The 20,508-nt window shown below is 33.5% G+C and overlaps 2 protein-coding genes across 2 annotated transcripts in view; one reads left to right on the top strand and one right to left on the bottom strand.

The window, feature by feature from the left end:
* Positions 1–20,508, bottom strand: part of LOC143192694 (neuropeptide SIFamide receptor) — a 211,728-nt gene that overhangs the window by 39,208 nt on the left and 152,012 nt on the right. The window contains exon 3 of the mRNA XM_076398190.1: positions 18,973–19,072. Coding sequence (XP_076254305.1) covers positions 18,973–19,072 — 100 coding nt within the window. The remainder of the gene's footprint in view (positions 1–18,972; positions 19,073–20,508) is intronic.
* LOC143192763 (uncharacterized) lies at positions 655–3,252 on the top strand. Its single transcript, XM_076398338.1, has 2 exons — positions 655–804; positions 2,805–3,252. Exons 1-2 carry the CDS (start codon positions 757–759, stop codon positions 3,060–3,062), a joined length of 306 nt encoding a protein of 101 aa, XP_076254453.1. The 5' UTR covers positions 655–756; the 3' UTR covers positions 3,063–3,252.

The following is a 20,508-nucleotide window of genomic DNA, read 5'->3' on the forward strand; positions in this document are numbered from 1 at the left end:
ATACTCAAATATTCGTGAACAATTTGATGTACACGCTCAGTTGATATCTTTAGAGTGTCTGTTATCGTCTTCAGTACTCATTTCACCACATCTAAACTTAGCATACCAATTCATGATGGTTTATTTTGCTGGGGCAGTGTCCAGAAACTCGGAATCAAGCCAAGTTGTTGCTTCAACTGTATTTTTTTTCCGTTAAAAAAGAAATATTTTATCAACACCCGAAATTAGTTTTTATCCATTTTTAGCTTCCACAATAACAAAAGTTGCTTCACTCAAAATGTTATAATTCACAAATTAATGATCCGACAGCTGTCAAATTTATACACGCATGTTTTAAGGATTTGGGGCTAACTAAAAAAAACTTATGGATTTATTTCTAGTAGCGCCATCTATGCGTCAGGCGGGGGATTTTTCTATTGATCTGTTATACTATATTAATTTATCCCAATAAATGTATTTTTAAGACGAAAAATATACTACTACGTGCCATGTTTGTTTAAATTAATAAAATAAAAGTAACTATTGATTCTTATTGAATGAACGTATTAGTTGCAATATCAATCACATCAAGTAAACTGCGAGAGATTAACGTCCACCTTGACTGACGGTGCGTGTGCACTGATACAGCATCAGTGATCTTTTTTTTTCCATCAGAAATCCTCGATCAAGTTAAAAATGAGTCAATGAAAACCGCCATCGAGCCGAGGGTCATTGGAAAATCGGCATCAGAACGGTATAAAATCCGCAGCAGCTCGGATGGATTACAGTACAGTTCAGCGCAATCATTTCAACATGTTTAAGTTGGTAAGTGGGGTTATTCATCGTCCTAGTCAAAATATTAGCAAATTACAAGCTAGAAGAGTGTGAAATAAATGTGGACATTTGTATATATGACCCAAATAATAATTGAATTAGAATAGTTAAGATTAGACACATCAAGAATTTTTCAGGCAAACATATTTTCATTTTATTTATAAGTATAGTAAAATATTTGGTTGTTTTCTGGTTATATTAGTCTTATTTAATTTCAAAAATAATTTGCAGGTTATACATCATTATTTGCTTCAGATTATTTTACGAGTTTAAAAAGCTCTTGATTTGATTGAAAATGGCAGAATATATTTTGTCCAGACTAACTTTATATATAATTTATATTTTGTATGATGTTGTTGAGATAATAATATAAATAGTGTTAGTTATATAATGTTTGAACCATTATTTCTTCTCTTAACGTGATGCCAAAGTGTAAATTTATGTAGGTTTCCTTATGTGCCAATTTCCCTTAGAAATATTTCCAACATTTGTTTTAAATAAAAAGAAAATAGTGCCTTCTACGCAGTATGCATGGATCCTTTGATTTTTATGTACGCTAAGCTTGTAATGTTTATTTTATATTTTCTGCTATTTTTACAGTTTCACTCACAAATTTTTCTTCTGTACCAACATATAATTCAATAGTTATTGGTAGTCTATTCAAAGTTTTTTTGTACATACATCATCAAGATGTTTAATATATTGTCTGCTGCAGTTTGTAAATTCGTTTTAGAATCAGACAATATTTTCCTTTTCATTTTATTCTAGTTAAAAAGAGACATAATGTTGTCTGATTGGTTTGAATACGTAAATGAATGAGCCTGTCAAAGTCGCTCGGTTTTCAGATGTATGCAGAATTCTTGAAAGCAATTATGATAAGAGGTTATAACTCTAACCTATAAATTATTGTAGTTGTATAATTAACTATAGTTTTTAGATGTACTATACTGTTAAAGTACACTATATTTGATAACATTTTTGTTCAATTATTTTATTTAGATTAGAATTATGTTTTCTGTCTTGAACTAAAAGTCAGAGGTGATGCGGCAACATTGCGATGTTTTGATGACACACATTTAGATAATGTATGTACAAAATAACTTTGAACAAACTATAAATATAATATAGTATTAGGCTAGTTAAGGGTTTCCGCACTTTGTCAATAATATTATCAAAATCAGGTTTAGTTTTTAAGAAACCATTGAGGAATATTGGTACACTGAAAAAACTATATAGGATTTTTTGGCAGCTCGAAGAGTCCGAAAATTTTTATCAGCTTCAGACTTAACAACAGGGAGTCAGACTTTTGACAAAAGCACTCATCAGTGTTAAATTCTTTTGGTATTTCGAATATTTGGAATGTATTTTGGAAATACTTCAAGGCCAGATCTATGACTTAAATTTAATTACCATTTGATGGATGTAATTCTGCTAGTACACTTCATATAGTTTGAAAACCGGGCATAGTGTTCACAAATAACTACAGCAGTTCAAAGGGTTTTTGTCTCTTCAGCCTCCGGGTAAGTTCACTGATGTTGAGCAGTTTTAGTACCTGTTTTTGTGATCACCCAAACGTTTTTTCTTAAATTTTAATTTCTTGAATGATCATCGGTACTCTTAGATTTTTGTCTGTCCTCATTTCTGATGTACCATGGGGCGTTAACAATCCTGCAAATAACTTTGTTTTTGGTAAGCTTGTTCTTTGTGAAACCCCATAAATGTACAGCGTAGATCCACACTGCAATAGTTTATTCAACACTCTATCCAACATACAGTTCAAACATGTCTCCATGTGATTGTTATTTATTCCTGCAATTATTTGGTTATTTCGGCGAATTGAGTGTTGATATCTTAAGTGATTATGATTAATAAAATTATCTTTTGATTCCAAAGACCAACATCTTACTTTATTCATATATAATGGTGGTTATTTCGAACAAACTTATAATGTTAGAGCCGTGGCCTGTTAAAACAATTTCTTTTCTTTTCAGATTGTTCTCTCTATTGTTATTGCTTGCGTATACGCCGGAGTGGCACCCAAGCCGCAAGTTAAGCCTGAGGAGGCGAAGGCCGAAGCCCCATCTGTTAAGAGCACGCCGCTGTACGGTCAGCAGCGCGGCCAAAAACAATCGGCTGAGGTCCAACCGGAAGAAGTGAAGGCGGCGGTCCAACCCGAGCCCTCGAAGGACCCACAGCCCAAGGCTGCCGAACCCAACGGGAAAAATGGCGCCGCACCAGCGAAACACTGAATATTGATTGTTATTTATTATTTATTAATTTATACCGTCCGATCGACTTATTTATTCATTATAAAATGGATGATGATGATAAAAACTGCTGATGGAATTATATATATAGACATATTTTAGAGTGTTTGTTTATAAAGAAATATGAAGTGTTGTTAGAATACTTGTTTATGAATATATTTTAGCGTTTTTACCTATAGTTTTTTTTTGAATAATGAAAATAAACATATTTTACTTAAATCAATTTTACAAGATTTTACAAATTTTAAAATTTAATTAAAAAAAAGTTATTTCATTTCTCTTTTCATAGTTTTCAATGCGAATTTGTTCATATAAATTTTAAACATTAATCAGTTATACGTTTTGTTTTAATATATAGTTTATTCAAAGTTTTTTTAGTAATGCGTCATGGATATTTGTGACGTCGAACCAATGCAATGTTGCCGCATCAACTCTGAGTTTTAGATCAGTTTGAAAATAATGAACAGAAGTGTTATCAAATCTAATTTATTTTAACATTATAGTACATCTAAAAACTACAGTTAATTATACAGCCACAATAATTTATAGGAAGAGTTAAAACCTCTTATTAATATTGCTATCAAGAATTTTACTTTTTAATAGATCATATCACTTTGTTTAAAACGAAAACAATAGATCTACAGGGTTACAAATTGATTGCGGCTTTAATAGGTTAGTTCGAAAAGGAACGATATGATGGAGGCCTTTTTTGATTGATGATATATATATATATATAAGCCCCACAATTTTATTGAAATGTTTCTAGCGGATTGCTGCCACGCTAATAATTATCGTGGACACTGTGAATAACATTGCTTACAAAATGAAGAATAATACCTTAGATTCACCCAAGAAAACCCGTCTACATACAAATTGGGTGACGAATCTTGATATTGGCTCTATTCGAGACCAAATATACTAAATGTATAAGAACAGTAAACACACAAACTATTTTATCGATATAAACATAATTTAATAAAATTATTTTAGAGAAAATTGTCTATCTGGAAAGTATACATAAAAGAATTAGGGGCATGCAGCTTTTTGAGGGATATAAGACATCCTTTCATACACTCTTACAGGGCATAGAGTTTAAATGGTAAAGGTAAACCTCGGAGAGGTTTAATGAAACTTCTAGACATTGCCTTGATAATTCAATTTTTAAAGGCATAAAATAAGACCAAGGAAGATAAACTATTTGAATTTGTTTATCTTGATGAAACTTAAATATTTCAAAATGGTTCATTGTGGCACTCTTGGCAAGGCAGTAACAAAAAAAGTAAAAGCAACAAAAATTGAATTGATGGAAAATAGGTAAAAGTTACAATAGTATTCGATTAGGTTTTGTTGGTCATTATATTTGTTAATATTTAATTGCAGATATATTGCTGGTCGAGAAGGATATTCCATCAGAAACTGTTTCGATATGTGGAAGGAAGCATTGTCAACCATAAAACCTTCGGTTTGGATGAACTCGATAAAACATACTGAGGAAGTAATTGAAAAATGGTGGAATCGTGAACATGTTTTAGACAGATTAGAAATTAATAGTTTAGTGATAGAATTGGACAGTGCTTTGGAAAGTGATAGGGACTGAAGGAAACTTTCAGGGATTATTCTGTGAGATGAGCAAATTGTTACCGCGTAACTATTCTCAATTGCTGGAGTCATATCTTTACGGAACAAAATTTAGCCTCACAGGAAAGGGCGTTCTCGACATCTAAAACTATTTCGGTTGGAGTTCCACAAGGTAGCTTCTCAGGACCTTCCCTGTCTCTGCACTACACAGCTGATATCCCTACAACAAAAGGAACACTACTTGGAACCTTTGCTAACGACACAATTATTATGGCAAACGACTTATATCTGCCTAGTGTAGTAGAAAAAGTACAAGTGGCAGTCAACAAAATCTACAAATTGACGAAATATTGACGGATAATTCTACTTAATAGCTAAAAACTAAATTATATGATTTAATGAATGACTCATTTTGACAGTAGATTAAATAGGAAACATCATGTTATACAAAAACCAAAATAAAACAACTATACTGGCTAGTTGGGGAATAGATTGGTTTAAATGGTAAAGGTAAACCTCGGAGAGGTTTAATGGAACTTCCAGACATTGCCTTGATAATTCAATTTTTAAAGGCATAAAATAGGACCAAGATAAACTATTTGAATTTGTTTATCTTGATGAAACTTAAATATTTCAAAATGGTTCATTGTGGCACTCTTGGCAAGACAGTAACAAAAAAAGTAAAAGCAACAAAAATTGATGGAAAATAGGTAAAAATTACAATAGTATTCGATTAGGTTTTGTTGGTCATTATATTTATTAATAATTCATTGCAGATATATTGCTGGTCGAGAAGGATATTCCATCAAAAACTGTTTCGATATGTGGAAGGAAGCATTGTCAACCATAACACCTTCGGTTTGGATGAACTCGATAAAACATACCGAGGAAGTAATTGAAACATGGTGGAATCGTGAACATGTTTTAGACAGATTAGAAATTAATAGTTTAGTGATAGAATTGGACAGTGCTTTGGAAAGTGAAAGTGACTGAAGGAAACTTTCAGGATATGTGACAGAGTGATGAGAGTGAAAACAACTTAAGTGATACCAAGATGCCTTGACAAGTAAACAAAGCATCGAAGGAAACAAGAACTCAACATATAAAGGTAAATATGCTCTAGAATCAAAGTAAAATAATTTTTTTAGATTTACAATTGTTAATTAGATGGATTGGGCCTCCAGGGGGATACCACTATATAAAAAACGCGCCTGGGAACTCTACCTCATGGGTATTGTGGAAAACAGTTCAACGTAAATAGACAAATCTAACCTACAAACTATTATACCTGTGTTTTTAATTGTAGTTTTAAGTCCTTCGATAATATATGTATTAGATGTACTATAATGTTTAAATAAATTATATTTGTTAACATTTTTGTTCAATTATTTTATTTAGATTAGAATTTTGTTGTCATGTCAAAGTCCAACTGAACTAAAACTCACAGTTGATGCGGCAACATTGCGATGTTTCGACGTCACAAATATCCATAACGCATTACTAAAAAAACTTTGAATAAACTATAAGTAGTATGTTTTCTTGAATAGTATATTAATCTGTTCCTTTCTCAGCGTGGACCTCCACGCAATGTGATGTTTATGTTCTAGTTCTCCAGATAAAATATCAATTACTTAACGAGCAACCCGTTATTGAATCAGACGGTCGCGGTAATGATGGCGGCGACCTTGTTCGAGTGCGACAGGCCATAAATTTATCTCTAACGCCCACACACAGTTTCCCATCTGGTTTAATCACGTTTTATACAAAACATCCGCGGGCCGCCCCGTCGCGGATTTGATTGATTTTTTTGTAATCTATCGTAAATTTTACGCACCCTCCCGCCAAATGTAGCGCGTAAAAACCGCTCTTTATCGGCATTTAGAATGGCGGCGGAAAATGGCGGTCCTCGTCGTAGACAATACATCGTTGCAATTGTCGTTCCCTCGCGGGAAAGCGTTATTGTTATGTTACACCCATGGGTAAATGTGAACGTTACGGGGTTCGTTCAATGAATGTTCATCGACGCTGTAATATATAAACAGAGTGGCTTCGAGAAATATGTAAGTGAATTATGCCCGGAAGCAGGCAAAGAGTACTCGCTATGGAAAGCAACTCGGATATTTAAAAGAGCAATTATCAGACTACTGCCTATTAAAAATGATCAAAATGAATGGGTTCGACACAAAGATGAAAATGGTGAATTATTCGCAGAACATTTAGCTAGCGTATTTCAATAGAATGATATATTTGATATCTACAATAGATATATAACCTGTTTATCAGCCTAGACGTAGCAGTAAATCTGATTTCTCCGATGGAAGTTGATGCAGAAATTCACAACGACCTCAATCCTAAAAGGGCTCCAGGAATTGATGATATTTCACCTGGATTATTAAAAAAGCTGGTACGAAAAGCAATAGTAATGTTGACTTATATATTCAATGCCCGTGTGAGACTGAACCATGATCCGGAATGTCTTAAAGTTTCTCGTATAATTATGCTTAAAAAATATGACAAACCGGCAGAATAAGTTGGATCTTACAGGTTTATTTGGCTGTTACCTGCGATATCAAAATTATTTGAGAAACTGTTGCTAAAGCGCATTAAACCGTTTATAGAAATACCAGATTTCCAGCTTGGATTTCGGAATCACCTTTCGACAAGCTTCCACCTGAACAGAGTAACAGCGGTTGTTGAAAAGGCATTCGAAGAAAAGAAATACTGTCCTGTAATATTTCCGGATGTTTCACAAGCTTTTGATCGGGTTTTGGCACTTGGGATTATTCTGTGAGTTTAGGAAATTGTTACCGCGTAACTATTCTCAATTGCTGGAGTCATATCTTTACGGAACAAAATTTAGCCTCACAGGAAAGGGCATTCTCGACATCTAAAACTATTTCAGTTGGAGTTCCACATGGTAGCTTCTTAGGACCTTCCCTGTGTCTGCACTACACAGCTGATATCCCAACAACAAAAGGAACACTACTTGGAACCTTTGCTAACGACACAATTATTATGGCAAACGACAAATCTCTGCCTAGTGTAGTAGAAAAGGTACAAGTGGCAGTCAACAAAATCTACAAATTGACGAAATATTTACGGAAAATTCTACTTAATAGCTAAAAACTAAATTATATGACTCAATGGATGACTCATTTTGACAATAGATTAAATTGGAAACATCATGTTATACAAAAACCAAAATAAAACAACTATACTGGCTAGTTGGGGAATAGATTGATTTATCAGGAAATCATAAAGCGAATTTGGACCTATGGGGTGCAAATATAAGGTTGCACTAAAAATTCAAATCAACTAGTCAACCAACGCTGTCAAAACAAGATTCTTCGATTGATTACCAATCAAATGAATTTGCGAAGTTATCCAAGATTTTGCCTTGAAACATGAAAGAAGATTACTAAATTATTCATTCATTCATATTCAAATCCATTCATTATTCAAATTCATATTAACCCAAGTGGAAGCAATACAACTACTGGACAACGGGCAGAATATCAGAAGATTGAAGTGAACCGAACCATACGAACTTATATAAAGTGTATACATTTAGTGTAAACTATAGTTTAAGTTATTATAATTTTATAATTGAGGATTATATATTGATGTATTTATGTCGCACTCGTCTTGCTTGTGAATTAATCCAAGTACAAATGAGATGTAGTAATAATTTAATTTATAATTAAGATTGTACTAAGCATATCTAATAAAGATGTTAATAGATGTTAGAAAAAATGAAAAATAAAAACAATCAAAAAAATATGGTTTAAAATAAAATTATAAATGTAAAATCATCAAGGTAATTAATGATACATTATTTCCGTTTTCTTATGATTTTATCGTTATCAATTAATATGCGTTAAATATAAGAGTAAGGCTTAAAGGCAGGCCATTTGAAGGAATCTCTCTAGCTGGTTTAAATCCGATTTATGTGGGCCCCACATTCCGTATCCATGCAGAAGGATTTGCGGGATTAACGTCCAGCAAAGCCGAATTTCGGTCATTATCATAATAAGGACTTAACCGTGTTTATTCTAAATATATTGGACAGGCTAGAAAACTAATAATAAGGGGATGCTTACGTACTAATGTTGTGGCTTAATTTTGTGGTAAAGGTAATTGATTAATACACAATAATCGATCTTCGTTGCATTAAGTTTGGTAATAAGAAACTGTAATAAACTAACAGGTAAAGTGAAAAGTTCCCGGTCTACCATAGTAAAACACAACTTTTCGATATTATTTTTGTACTATACCTTTGTTTCAAAATAGGCCTCAGTGTCGATGATCACCTCTTCATTCGACGAAAATTTCTTCTCAACGAGCATTCTTTTGAGATCTGAGGACAGGAAATGGTCGCCGGGATCCAGATCTGGAGAATACGGTGGATGAGGAAGCAATTCGAAGCCCAATTCATGGATTTTTGCTATCATTTTCACTAACTTATGATACGGTGCTTTGTCTTGGTGAAGCAGCACTTTCTATTTTTTCAAATGCGGTCTTTTGGCGATTTCGTCCTCTAAAGGGTCCAATAACGCATGTAATAGTCGCTGTTGATGGTCCTTCCTTTTTCGAGGTAGTCAATGAAAATTATTCCATGCACATCCAAAGTTAGGTCTAAATATCTGCCCTTATTTTCATATGATACAATGTGATTGGTTATTTAGTCTCCTGTTGTCAAGTGAACAGAAACTTATTTGAACTCTAGTTTTATTCGATATTATTTGCTTGAAGCTTCTCTATTTATGCTTTTTGGTTCTTGTCTACTACTAGTACAGCTCTGTTATTATGTGACATTGAATCTGACCATCATATTTCCCTTCAGATTAGGTATATCACTGGTATAGAGCAGATACAGGGATACAAGGGAGAACTGGTGTAATCGTTTCAAATTTAGTTACTACAACAATTCAATATTATCAGGTTTCTTGTTTGATTCTCTTGATTTTACGGTTATTAATTGATATACTGAGATTACTTGTAACAAATATATTTATTTAATACACCTATCACACCTATCTAAACAGTTGAAGACTCTATATAAACGAACTAATGAATTAATCTATATACAACAACAAACAACAACGTGGTTTCTCTCTTGATTGACTCTTATATATATATATATATATATATATATATATATATATATATATATATATATATATATATATATCTGACGACTACATAACTCGAAAGTCCCTAGAAATTAGTAACATTTCATTATTGTACTTAACACAGATTCCTTCTTTTAACTAAAGAAGAAATATTTACATTAACAGGTTCCACACAGATTCTTGGAGACATATGAAGGTTTTTTCTATATGATACTTTGGAAGAATTTTGGTAAATTCAACAGTGTTTTTGCCAAATTTTGTCGAAGGATTGCTGTAAGTTTAGGAGAATCGTAGAACATATTTGTTTTTCTTTCAAGGAACGTCTAATGATGACCGTTATTATATGGACCTGGTTAACTGTCGACTGTTTTGGTTTTAATCCAAACTAATAATTTAACTGACCTTTAAAAATAAATACCAGGCATTTATATCATAATTATTTAGGCCATTTTCCAGTATGCAGGTTTAAGTCTAATGTTAAACACATTGATAACTTTTCTGGGCAATTCTTTTAAAATTTTTCCAGAAATTAAATCGAATTCTGATGATTCCCTTTGACTCAGATTTATTCTTATCTTTTGATATAACCCATGTAAGAGTTTTGGATTTTAAGTTGCCACCATTAATTATGACATAATTCGTTTGTTTTTTGTCTTTGGCATATGGACCATTCGTGCTTTTTACAGGAGGAATAGATGTTATACGTTTCTTAATTCTAATCATTTTGATTAAAGTTGAATTTTTTGTTTGATGAGTTCATTGATTCTTCTTTCAGCTTTAGGATTTCTCATCTGAGCTTTAAGATTTATTGTTAAGTATGCTCTTGTGTGTGAGATCCCTGGTTTATTGGCATATTTTTTCTATATTCTTTTTTCTTTTTTCTCTTATTTTTGCTGGATAACTTGAATCCTTACTCATGTGTGTAGTTGCTTAAGTATTATTTCATGTTGCATTTTGAAGAAGCCTTGTGAAATTTTCTACTTCTTCTTTCTACTAACTGTTTTGGGAAAGGTTTTGCACTCACTCAGTGCTTTTTGTAGCAAAGACTATGGTTTTTCTTGTTATTATTATATTCTAAGGTTAACCCAACGGTTTTGGATATAGTTTACGTTATATAACGTTACGTTGAACTGTGATTCCATTGTTTCTATCCAAATTTCCATGTTATAGAGATCATGGAGCGATTTTTGAATGCTCTGTATTTCCAAAGTTCAATAGCTCACGGTTAGGTATATTTTGAGCGACAACAGTTCGCTTTTGGTAACCATATCTCTTGGCCTACGATGCTTTTGTCTATATTCCACCAAACTTGAATTTCTTATCCTAGTTTGTGTTTTTGCAACTTCAGAACTTCCTCATTTCAGAAGTCCAATGATTAGGGGTGCTGCCAAAGTTTCAGGCTAAGAGTACTTTGAATAACAGTACGTTTTTAGTGACAAGTTCCAGCAAATTTATTATCCCAGAATTTTTTTTGTCTGAACAGTTTCGGTAATATGTGTTTTCAATAAATAATAGGAAAGTAATGCATACTCTTAAGTTAAAATAAAAATGTTAAATGCCTTAATATCCCTATCAGCGTATTAAGAGCTATCATAAGCCAACATCTGATTAGTCAGGGAGTTTGTAAGGTTATACTGTGTGCCAAGCATCTTCTAGTATGTTGAAAAGCATTGACATCTGATTGGCTAAAATACTGGCCCGGATGTAAGTATGATCAGTAGTACGGTCAAAGGTCAAAACATTCTGAGGAATGATGAAAAGAAGTGATGAAGTGTCAAAATTGTGTAATAATTTAAAGAGAAATCAGTCAAAATTAATTCATATTTCTAGTGTAACACTAACAACTTATAATACTAATAATAATTATCAATCCTGTTAACATTATGACGCCGTCGTTCTTACGCCTACTAACTGCTGCCATGAATGTTTAACGTAACCTGATTATCCTCGGGTACGTTTGCGGAACCAGAAAGCGTTGTTTTCATGGCTCATTTGACCTAACCCCTTCATTCACCGGCAGCCGAAATTAGATTCGCGCGGGCCTGACCGCCTGGGCCATTCTCCTAATTGAAAATTACTGTCTTGTCGGAGATTAGCCAAAAGATCCGGGATGAGCTTTTTTCATCGGCCGAGCCGCGACCCGCAAAAAGCTCCGCGTCGACTGCTCCGCCGAGCTCCATTAATTGAAACAAAAAGCGACCGACGATGCAATAAACAGGGCCCGGGCCGGATTAATTTTCATCGTAATATCGACAGCGGCAATTTTAATACGCTTGATGGATAAGAAGACGTCAGACGATAATGGAAGGAACTGTTTCATTATTATCAATTTTTCTTTGGAATGGCAGGGATGGAAAAGGTGGCGTCGTTTTTTTTTTCGCCAGAGTCTTGATGATTTTTCAATTAACTTTAAATTTATTAATGTGTAAATCGTGAATTGGTCACAGCTTTGAATAAGTTTGTTGGTTTCAAGAACTTTGATAAAGTAAAATACACAGAACTGAAGTAAGAAGTGATTGATGCTATAATGCCATGGCTGCTGGGGCATGGTCGTAAATTTATTTTTGTGATTGTTTAACATTTATGATTATCCTGGGCAATAGTGTAAAATCCGACAAGGAAAATGATCTCAGTCACTCCAGTAACCAGGTTGGGTAAGACCCTTCTGGGATACTCTCTAAGTTGGTCACTGGCTAGTCGATAGGCTTAACGCCGAGGACCGTGGTTCGGGGCCTAGAATAAACTGTAGGTCCAGTCAACTTTCGTTGGTAAAGAGTAGACTTTAAAATATTTTTAAAAATCCAGGATAAGAGTGTCATTTATGTGTTCTAAATATTATTCCATTACTCGGTACTTGCATGTATTTAAATCGGACTATATTTATTGGCAAACATGTATCAAAAAGTTGTAATGTAAATAACTGTTAAACAACCTGACTTAACAGTGAAATTCGATAATTTTGACATTTTTCATTTAAAAAAATTCACATAAAATAACGATTTTCCATTTATTAACTATTATTGAGTTATTCAGATTATGTTGACGCTAATCTTGGAAAAATTATATGGTGATACATTATATCTCTTTTATCAGTGACACAGATCGATCTGGAAGCTCACACTCTCAAAGAAATTTGATCAAAGAACTATTTTTAGATATTTACATGTGATGAAATATATTCAAAAGGAGGGAAAGTGCTACCAATTGTAGAAATACCAATTCGAACTGATGTAAAAATGTAAAAAAAACAGTGCTCTGTGAGGTGTTGTGACGTGCGATGAAAGAAAGCAGAGGAGAATCAATTTCATCGATACTAAACGGAATACTCATGACTATAAAGTCTTAATGTGCATATGGTGAGATCAGCAATGTCTAGTGCATTACGAGCTGTCAAAATCCAATGAAATTGTTACTGAAGATGTCTATGTTTCAAAGAAAAAACACCAACATTCTGAAAAATGCACTGTTGAAGCTCGAATGGTAGGTTCTGCTGCATCCAGCATACTTTAGTTGGCACACTGTCCCGAAATGTTGAAGAAGTATTAACAACAGATTGATGTTTGGATCACTGCTCAATCAATATCTTTATTTTAATACTGTATCTCCACATTGAGTGAATAATGGAAAAAGTCGCAGAAAATTATAAATATTTTGATTAATACATGTACAAATTAAACTCAATAATGATATTTATAAAGTGTAGAAACAGTTAGAATAAACACGTATTAGTATTGATAGTTAATGACAAAATATATTTTACTAATTTTAATTGTATTGAATATCGTCCAAATAAGTCAAATCAAACAACGTTTTATCGATTCAAATATTCAGCAACATGAAATAGTTTGATTTGGTTTGGTTCATTAGAATTCAGCACTCAGGTTAGTTTAAAATATAATTTTGATTTCGAATATTAATGAAAAATTAGATAAAGAAAATAACAGTAAGTGTTCTTGTCTTTATCCATTTTTATTAAAGTACTATTTTACGCGTGTTTGTTTATTATTATTTATTATGTATTAAGATACACTGCATACCAAATATATCAAATCGCGCTTAACCGTGTCATCTAGTGTAATCAAGTTCCTTCCCTCTCAGAAACCCAAGGTGTATTTGGGTGTATACCCAAAATATATCAGTTGATTTTTTTATGCGGCTGAAATAAGACATCCATATCTGCCAGGTTGTTGGACATTTTGATTTCTTTGAGATGGTATTTATTGAAGAAGAATATATATTCAATTAAGAATAAAATGAAGTCATTTTAAAAAATTTTGCAACGGCTATTGTTCAATATCTGCAAGCTCGATATATATCTAGATACGATGCTAAAAGTACATGTAGTATTTGTTTGTTGATGTATATTTCATTTTAATTAGTCTTTTATAGGAAAATCATGAGAGCGGTGAGAATTGAAATTATGTTCAATCCCTCTAGGAGTTAAAAAAAAATCAGCAGATGCGAGCAAAATATAGCCACCTGTTGTATAATACTAATCCTGTTAATATTTGTGAATATAATAATTTTTATTAATGACAAGTTAATTGAAAAGTCCCTGGCCTGACACATAGATGGCGTTACTAGAATTAAATCCATATGTTTTTTAGTTAGCCCTAACCCTCAAAAGATGTTAATCAATTTTGTCGAAAAAATGAACAAAAAGTAATTTCGTGTGTTGATAAAATATTGCATTTTGAAGGGAAAAATACAGTTGAAGCAAAAACTTGGCTTGATACCGAGTTTTCGGATACTTGGGACTGAGGTATTGGTATGCTATGTTTAGACGTGGTGAAATTAGCACCGAAGACCTTGAACGCAATGGACGCCCAAAAGAGGTTGTTACCGACGAAAATATTTAACAAATCCGCAAAATGATTTTGAATGACTGTACATTGAAACTGAATGAAGTAGCAGGCACTCTTAAGATATCAACTGGACGTGTATCATATCATTCACGAATATTTGGGTATGAGAAAGCTCTGTGCAAAGTGGGTGCCACGCGAGCTCACTTTTGACCAAAAACAACGACAAGTTGATGATTCGGAGCAGTGTTTGAAGATAATCAACCCGAGTTTTTGCGTCGATATGTGACAATAGATGAAACATGGCTCCATCATTTCACTCCGAAGTCTAATCGACAATCATCTGGTGGATGTACACGATGAACCCGCTCCAAAGGGTGGCAAGGTTATGGCCTCTGTATTTTAGGATGTGAATGAAATAATCTTCATTGACTACCTTGAAAAAGGAAGATTCATCAATAGTAACTATTACAAAGCGCTATTGGGCTGTTTGAAAGACGAAATCGCCGAAAAACAGCGCATTTGAAGAAAAAGAAAGTACTGCTTCACCAAGACAATGCACCGTGTCACAAGTCAACGAAAACGATGGCAAAAATCCATGAAATGGGCTTCGAATTGCTTCCTCATCCACCGTATTCTCCAGATCTCGCCCTCAGCGACTATTTTCTGTTCTCAGATCTCAGGAAAATGCTCGTTGGGAAGAAATTTTCGTTGAATGAATATGTGATGCCCGAAACTGAGGCCTATTTTGAAGCAAAGAACAAACCGTACTACAAAAATGGTATCGAAAAATTGGAGGGTTGCTATAATCAGTGTATCATTCTTGATGGGAATTAAGTTGGATAAAAAAAAACTAATTTTGCCAAAAAAAAATGTTTTACTATGGCAGGCCGGGGACTTTTAAATTGATCTTGTTACACTAGCATTAGAGCATATACGAATATTTTATTAATACTCGTTGAGGCATTTTATACATGAGATGAGTTCCATATTAAATTATTATTAAATGAGTATATATCTAGTAATAGACACCTTCATAATTTCAGCTAAATTGTTTAGCTCTGGATGGGTTTGTGCTAAATCAGCATCTAATTTTGTAACTCTGCATGTTAAAATACCCTCTAGTCGTCTCATTTGTTTGAATGCCGTCTTATATACTTATATAAAAACGTATGGCGCATTAGTTACTTCTGGACTGTAGAAAAATTTACAATGTCACTTTTTTGGGTTAGTGGCGACCCAGTGTCAGTAGTTTTGCTGATTTATATAATATTCTAACTTATAACTATAATATAACTTCTAGATCAACATTGTGTTCAGTTTTTATAGCACTATATTTTCTAATACAGATATTGAGGTTTCAGCACTCTTCATATTGTAGTTTGTGTTGAAAAGGTCAAAGTATTGACAGTTCACAGCAGCGTTTTGGTAGCCAGCTATGAATTGATGATTATAATAAAAAAAATGATATTTTTCTTAAATTATGTCATTTATCTTTAATGCTTAAGTAAAGTGAACTTTTTGAGAATGGAAATGCATTTTTCTGAAATATAATTATGCAAAGAATTGATTTAGGAATATTTAAATTACCTGAATATATACCTAAGGAAGAATTGATCTGTGGATCTGCAACAAATTAATGGCAGATATTGGAGTTGCTTCAATGAGGGCAGAGGCTGATAAAACATATTGTATCCAGTTTATTAAAAAATTAATACTGCAAAATTCTTGTGGTCGGTGAATATTGTGTTGAGCACATGTATTGTATATGCCAATACATATCACGTATAAAATCGTTGCCGCTCAATATATCTCGTAGTCAGCAAATATGGTATTGAGCAATATTAGTAAATTAGTAATGTATAAACCATAAACCATATACATCGCAATAACTGTTGCTTCCAATAACTGAACTTTCCTAACAGACACTGTATAATCAAGATTAAGTAAGGAAACAATCGGAGAAGAGAAGAAAAACATATATATTTCGATTAACAACCGATGTTAGTATATCAAGAATAAAAGAAAACATCTAAATCGCAATTTTATTGAATATTATTTCTTTTAATGAATATTGCGATGATCATATATATTACGAAAAAGAAAAATAACACAAAAGAACCAGAAAAACAAAAATACGTCAATTAGAAATCGACGCCGATGACTCAACAATAATAAAAGCCCCGAAAAAGTAATAATATCGAACAAAAACAATATCACCGGTATCGGGAACGGTCATAATTTTCGCCGGAAAATCAACAATGGAAAAGTATGAATGGCGGCGGCTGCTACTGTTTCCTCGCAGCTGGATATTTTCTCCCCCTCATTTACGATCCACGTACGTGTCTCGCAAGTGGAAATTTAATTTTATTTTCTGGAATTTTTTGTCGCCTCTCAGAAGCCAGCGTGAATTCTTAGCGGATATGTAGTGACATAAATCCCACGAAAGCAAGATATGGTCCTTCTTGAACCATTGTCAGGTGCGAGAACAATAATGCATATTTTTTTATGTTGCATATATTTAAGTTAATTCATAAAAGAAGCTAAAGCAGGTGTAGCACAGGCAAGTGCACAGACGGTAAATATTACGATGGCTACATTTGCTGATGATACTGAGGTTCTTGCTGTCGGAGACAATGACGAAGAAACCAAACGAAAATTACAACACCAATTAACAATATAAATACTTGGATCCATACCTGGGAAAAAAAATTAACGAAAGTAATTCTGTACATGTGCAGTTGTAATCAGAAAACATAAATATCAGAAATAATAAATGATGCTATAATTCCATGTAGCTACATGCAAGGAACATGTAATAAAGAAAAGGAAAAAAACTGAAGTTCAAATATAGGAAAATGTATTGACTAATTGAAAGAAGGTCACAAATATCAGCACACAATACATCTTTTTTTATTTAAGCAAGTGTTGAAAACTATATGGACATACGGCATTCATACAACTCTCGGATAACACCAGAACAGGACACAGACTTACAAGAACCAAGCCATTTGATTTTGTGTAGTACATAAACGTTATTACATCAAACTGTAAAATAGGATTGATTTTATTCCTAGATATATATCTCAGTTTTATGGAAATGTAACAAAAAAAATTCAATTTGACAAATTGGGTGCCTCATCAGCTAATCACGTGAGATAACATATTCCTGTTAAATATTCTCCAAAAAAATGTATAGATACATATGGTTGTTTTTTAGAGCATGTGACTATTGGTAGTTAAATTTTTAGTTAAGATGTCGACTTCTATGTGGAACTAAGTCATGATTTTTTTCATTTTAGACTGTCGCCAATAACTATGCGGCAACTTCTATTGGTTCAACGGTTTCTATCTCAACGAATGAGTTTGTTGGGATATCTTTAGTTCTTTTTGGACGGTTTGATGACGGCCAACGAAGATTTGTTGGCATTAGCTTGCAATTCGTAGAGTGTCGGTAACATTGATAGAAATGAATGGAATCGACGAATGCTGTGTAGATGGTAGGTATATCTATAATCGCCTTCGCTCTTGAAAAATACGAAACGGATTCACGACCTACGAACGTTTGCTCCTGATAACAAATGCAGTATGTACGTTTCATCAAAGGCCACCGAATGTTCGGTATTCAATGCTAAATCTCATTCGTTGTCCTTCGTTGGCCCGGTCTGTACTCAGAAATAACAGGAATTCCCTGGCATGTAAAAAATAAAATTTCAATAGTCTTATACAAAAATTTTTTGTTTTTGGTTCATTGTATACATAGTTTATGGTTTTTCAAGTATAATTGGCATATAGTATATACTCCATAGTTGGCCAAATCAAATGGATAGGTTTTTCAATCAATTTTAAACCGAATTGGACAAATGGAGTACAAACATGTGATTGCACCAAAACATCAACTATCGATCCAGCGCAGCTACAAAAATTTTCTTCGATTCATTAACAATTAATGAATTATCAAACGAAGTCATTGTAGATGTTGTTTATATATGTGTTTTCGTCTATACATAATAAATCTAAGTACAGAAGAGAATTATTGATAACATATTTGATATGCTACTTTTATACATCATTAAATTTATCATAGATATGTTCAAATATGGTGAGGGTATCAATGTAAAAAGCCACCTGCTTATACCTGTTACTTAAAAGTGAATTCTGAGGAAGCCTTGAAATTGTGATTTTTTGTCAGAGACTGAAGAGCAGTTTCCATACAAAAATTAAAATAATGTATTATAATGTATACATAATATAATGTAATATATTTATCTAATATAATATGAGATTTGATAATGAGCACAATATCATTCTGATCATTTTAGACTGTTTTGATTATAAATACATTAAATTAATTAGAAATAAATAGAACTGAATACTAACCTGTCTAGTGACACCGCAACTAGGCTGTAAACTGAAGCAGCGACGGATACACCCTGTATATAAGGTACGGTTTTGCACATCCACCAGCCCAAAACCCATGCTGAAACAACAATAAACGATATAATAGTGTGGTGATTGGAGTTTTAGCAGATTTATCGTAATTACGATTAAGGAAATCTTTCTAATTATTTATGTAGTATTGGAAGACTGTTACTAATTATATTATTTATTGATATTGATAGTACCAAGGGTAAGAACAATATGGTATTAGTACCTTCTGGTACATTCTGGGGTTTCGACTTTGTCTGAAGAATAGAAGATGGTAGTAACCATAAATATATGTAAATATATATAAATCTTATAATTTCGTCTCCTTCTACAACAAAAACACATACACCACCTGACAACACTGGCCCTAACAACATCAAACGGCGGAAAAATAAACACAAAGTACCGGTCAGTCAGAGAACAAATTTCAGTTCCGTTTTTGCAGGACGTGTAACGACAGTCGAGGGGGGGAGTGGGCGACACCGTTTGTCTATCGCAGTATTGGATGCGAGCGACACGAACTAATTGGTCTTGTCGAAACGGCCGAGGACGATTTAATTGCTGGAGAGATTTGCATGGTACGTCCCCCCATTTCCATTAAATGGTCCGAAATCGAGGAGACCAAAGGTCAGGGTCGGAAACCGCATCCAAAAAATAGACTCGGACCGAGTCTTTATCGTTTTAATCAAAGCCTGTATATTTCTGCAAGCAAATACACTATTGTAGGTGACGTGAAATTGATTATTGTTACATGATAATGGCGTAATGACAATTAGGACAGTAATATTACAAGTATTTAAAGAAAGATCAGATGGTTTCAAGTTGCAGACAGTTGGGTGGAGGATATATAGGCTAACGGTTTTGAAGGAAAGACAGAAATACAATTCATTTTTGTGAAAATTAATAGTATAAGTTATATTAAATAAGAACATTTAACTAAATATGGTACACAAATTGACGGTCAGAATAATATTTTTTCAAAAGACAATGCTGCTGTCCATACTGTTAAACGCGTTGAAGGCTATTTTTCAAAACATAAAATATTTAAATTGCATGTTTGGTTTGAATATTATTGAAAATTATTGGGGTAAACTTGTACGTACTATGTTGATAAGGCCCCAGTCTTATTTAACTGGCCCCAGCCTTTTCATCCTCTTTATTTCAGATCTGCCGAGAAAAGAGCACATTGACGTCGTGTTTTACGCTGACGACATTGCTTTTTTCATGGCCTCCAGGTTTGAAGTTACCATTCAAGAACATTTACGGAAGCAGCTCGATCATGCGGTCAAGTTGTGTAAATTCTGGAGGTTGAAAATCAACTCTCTGAAAAACCAGGCCATCATTTTCCATAAGCAGCGTTACGCACGTGCCTCGCAACTTTAGATCGATACTGCAATAATTACATGGCCGGATAACGTCACGTAGCATTCCCAAATCTAGAAAGCAATCCAGAAAGCTTCGGGGATAGCAAACCTGCTATCTTCTCTG

The sequence above is a fragment of the Rhynchophorus ferrugineus genome, unplaced genomic scaffold (genome assembly GCF_030347505.1).
Source record: "Rhynchophorus ferrugineus isolate W39M unplaced genomic scaffold, kcgeb_rfMv2 rfM1, whole genome shotgun sequence".
NCBI classification, from domain to species: Eukaryota; Metazoa; Arthropoda; class Insecta; order Coleoptera; family Curculionidae; genus Rhynchophorus; species Rhynchophorus ferrugineus.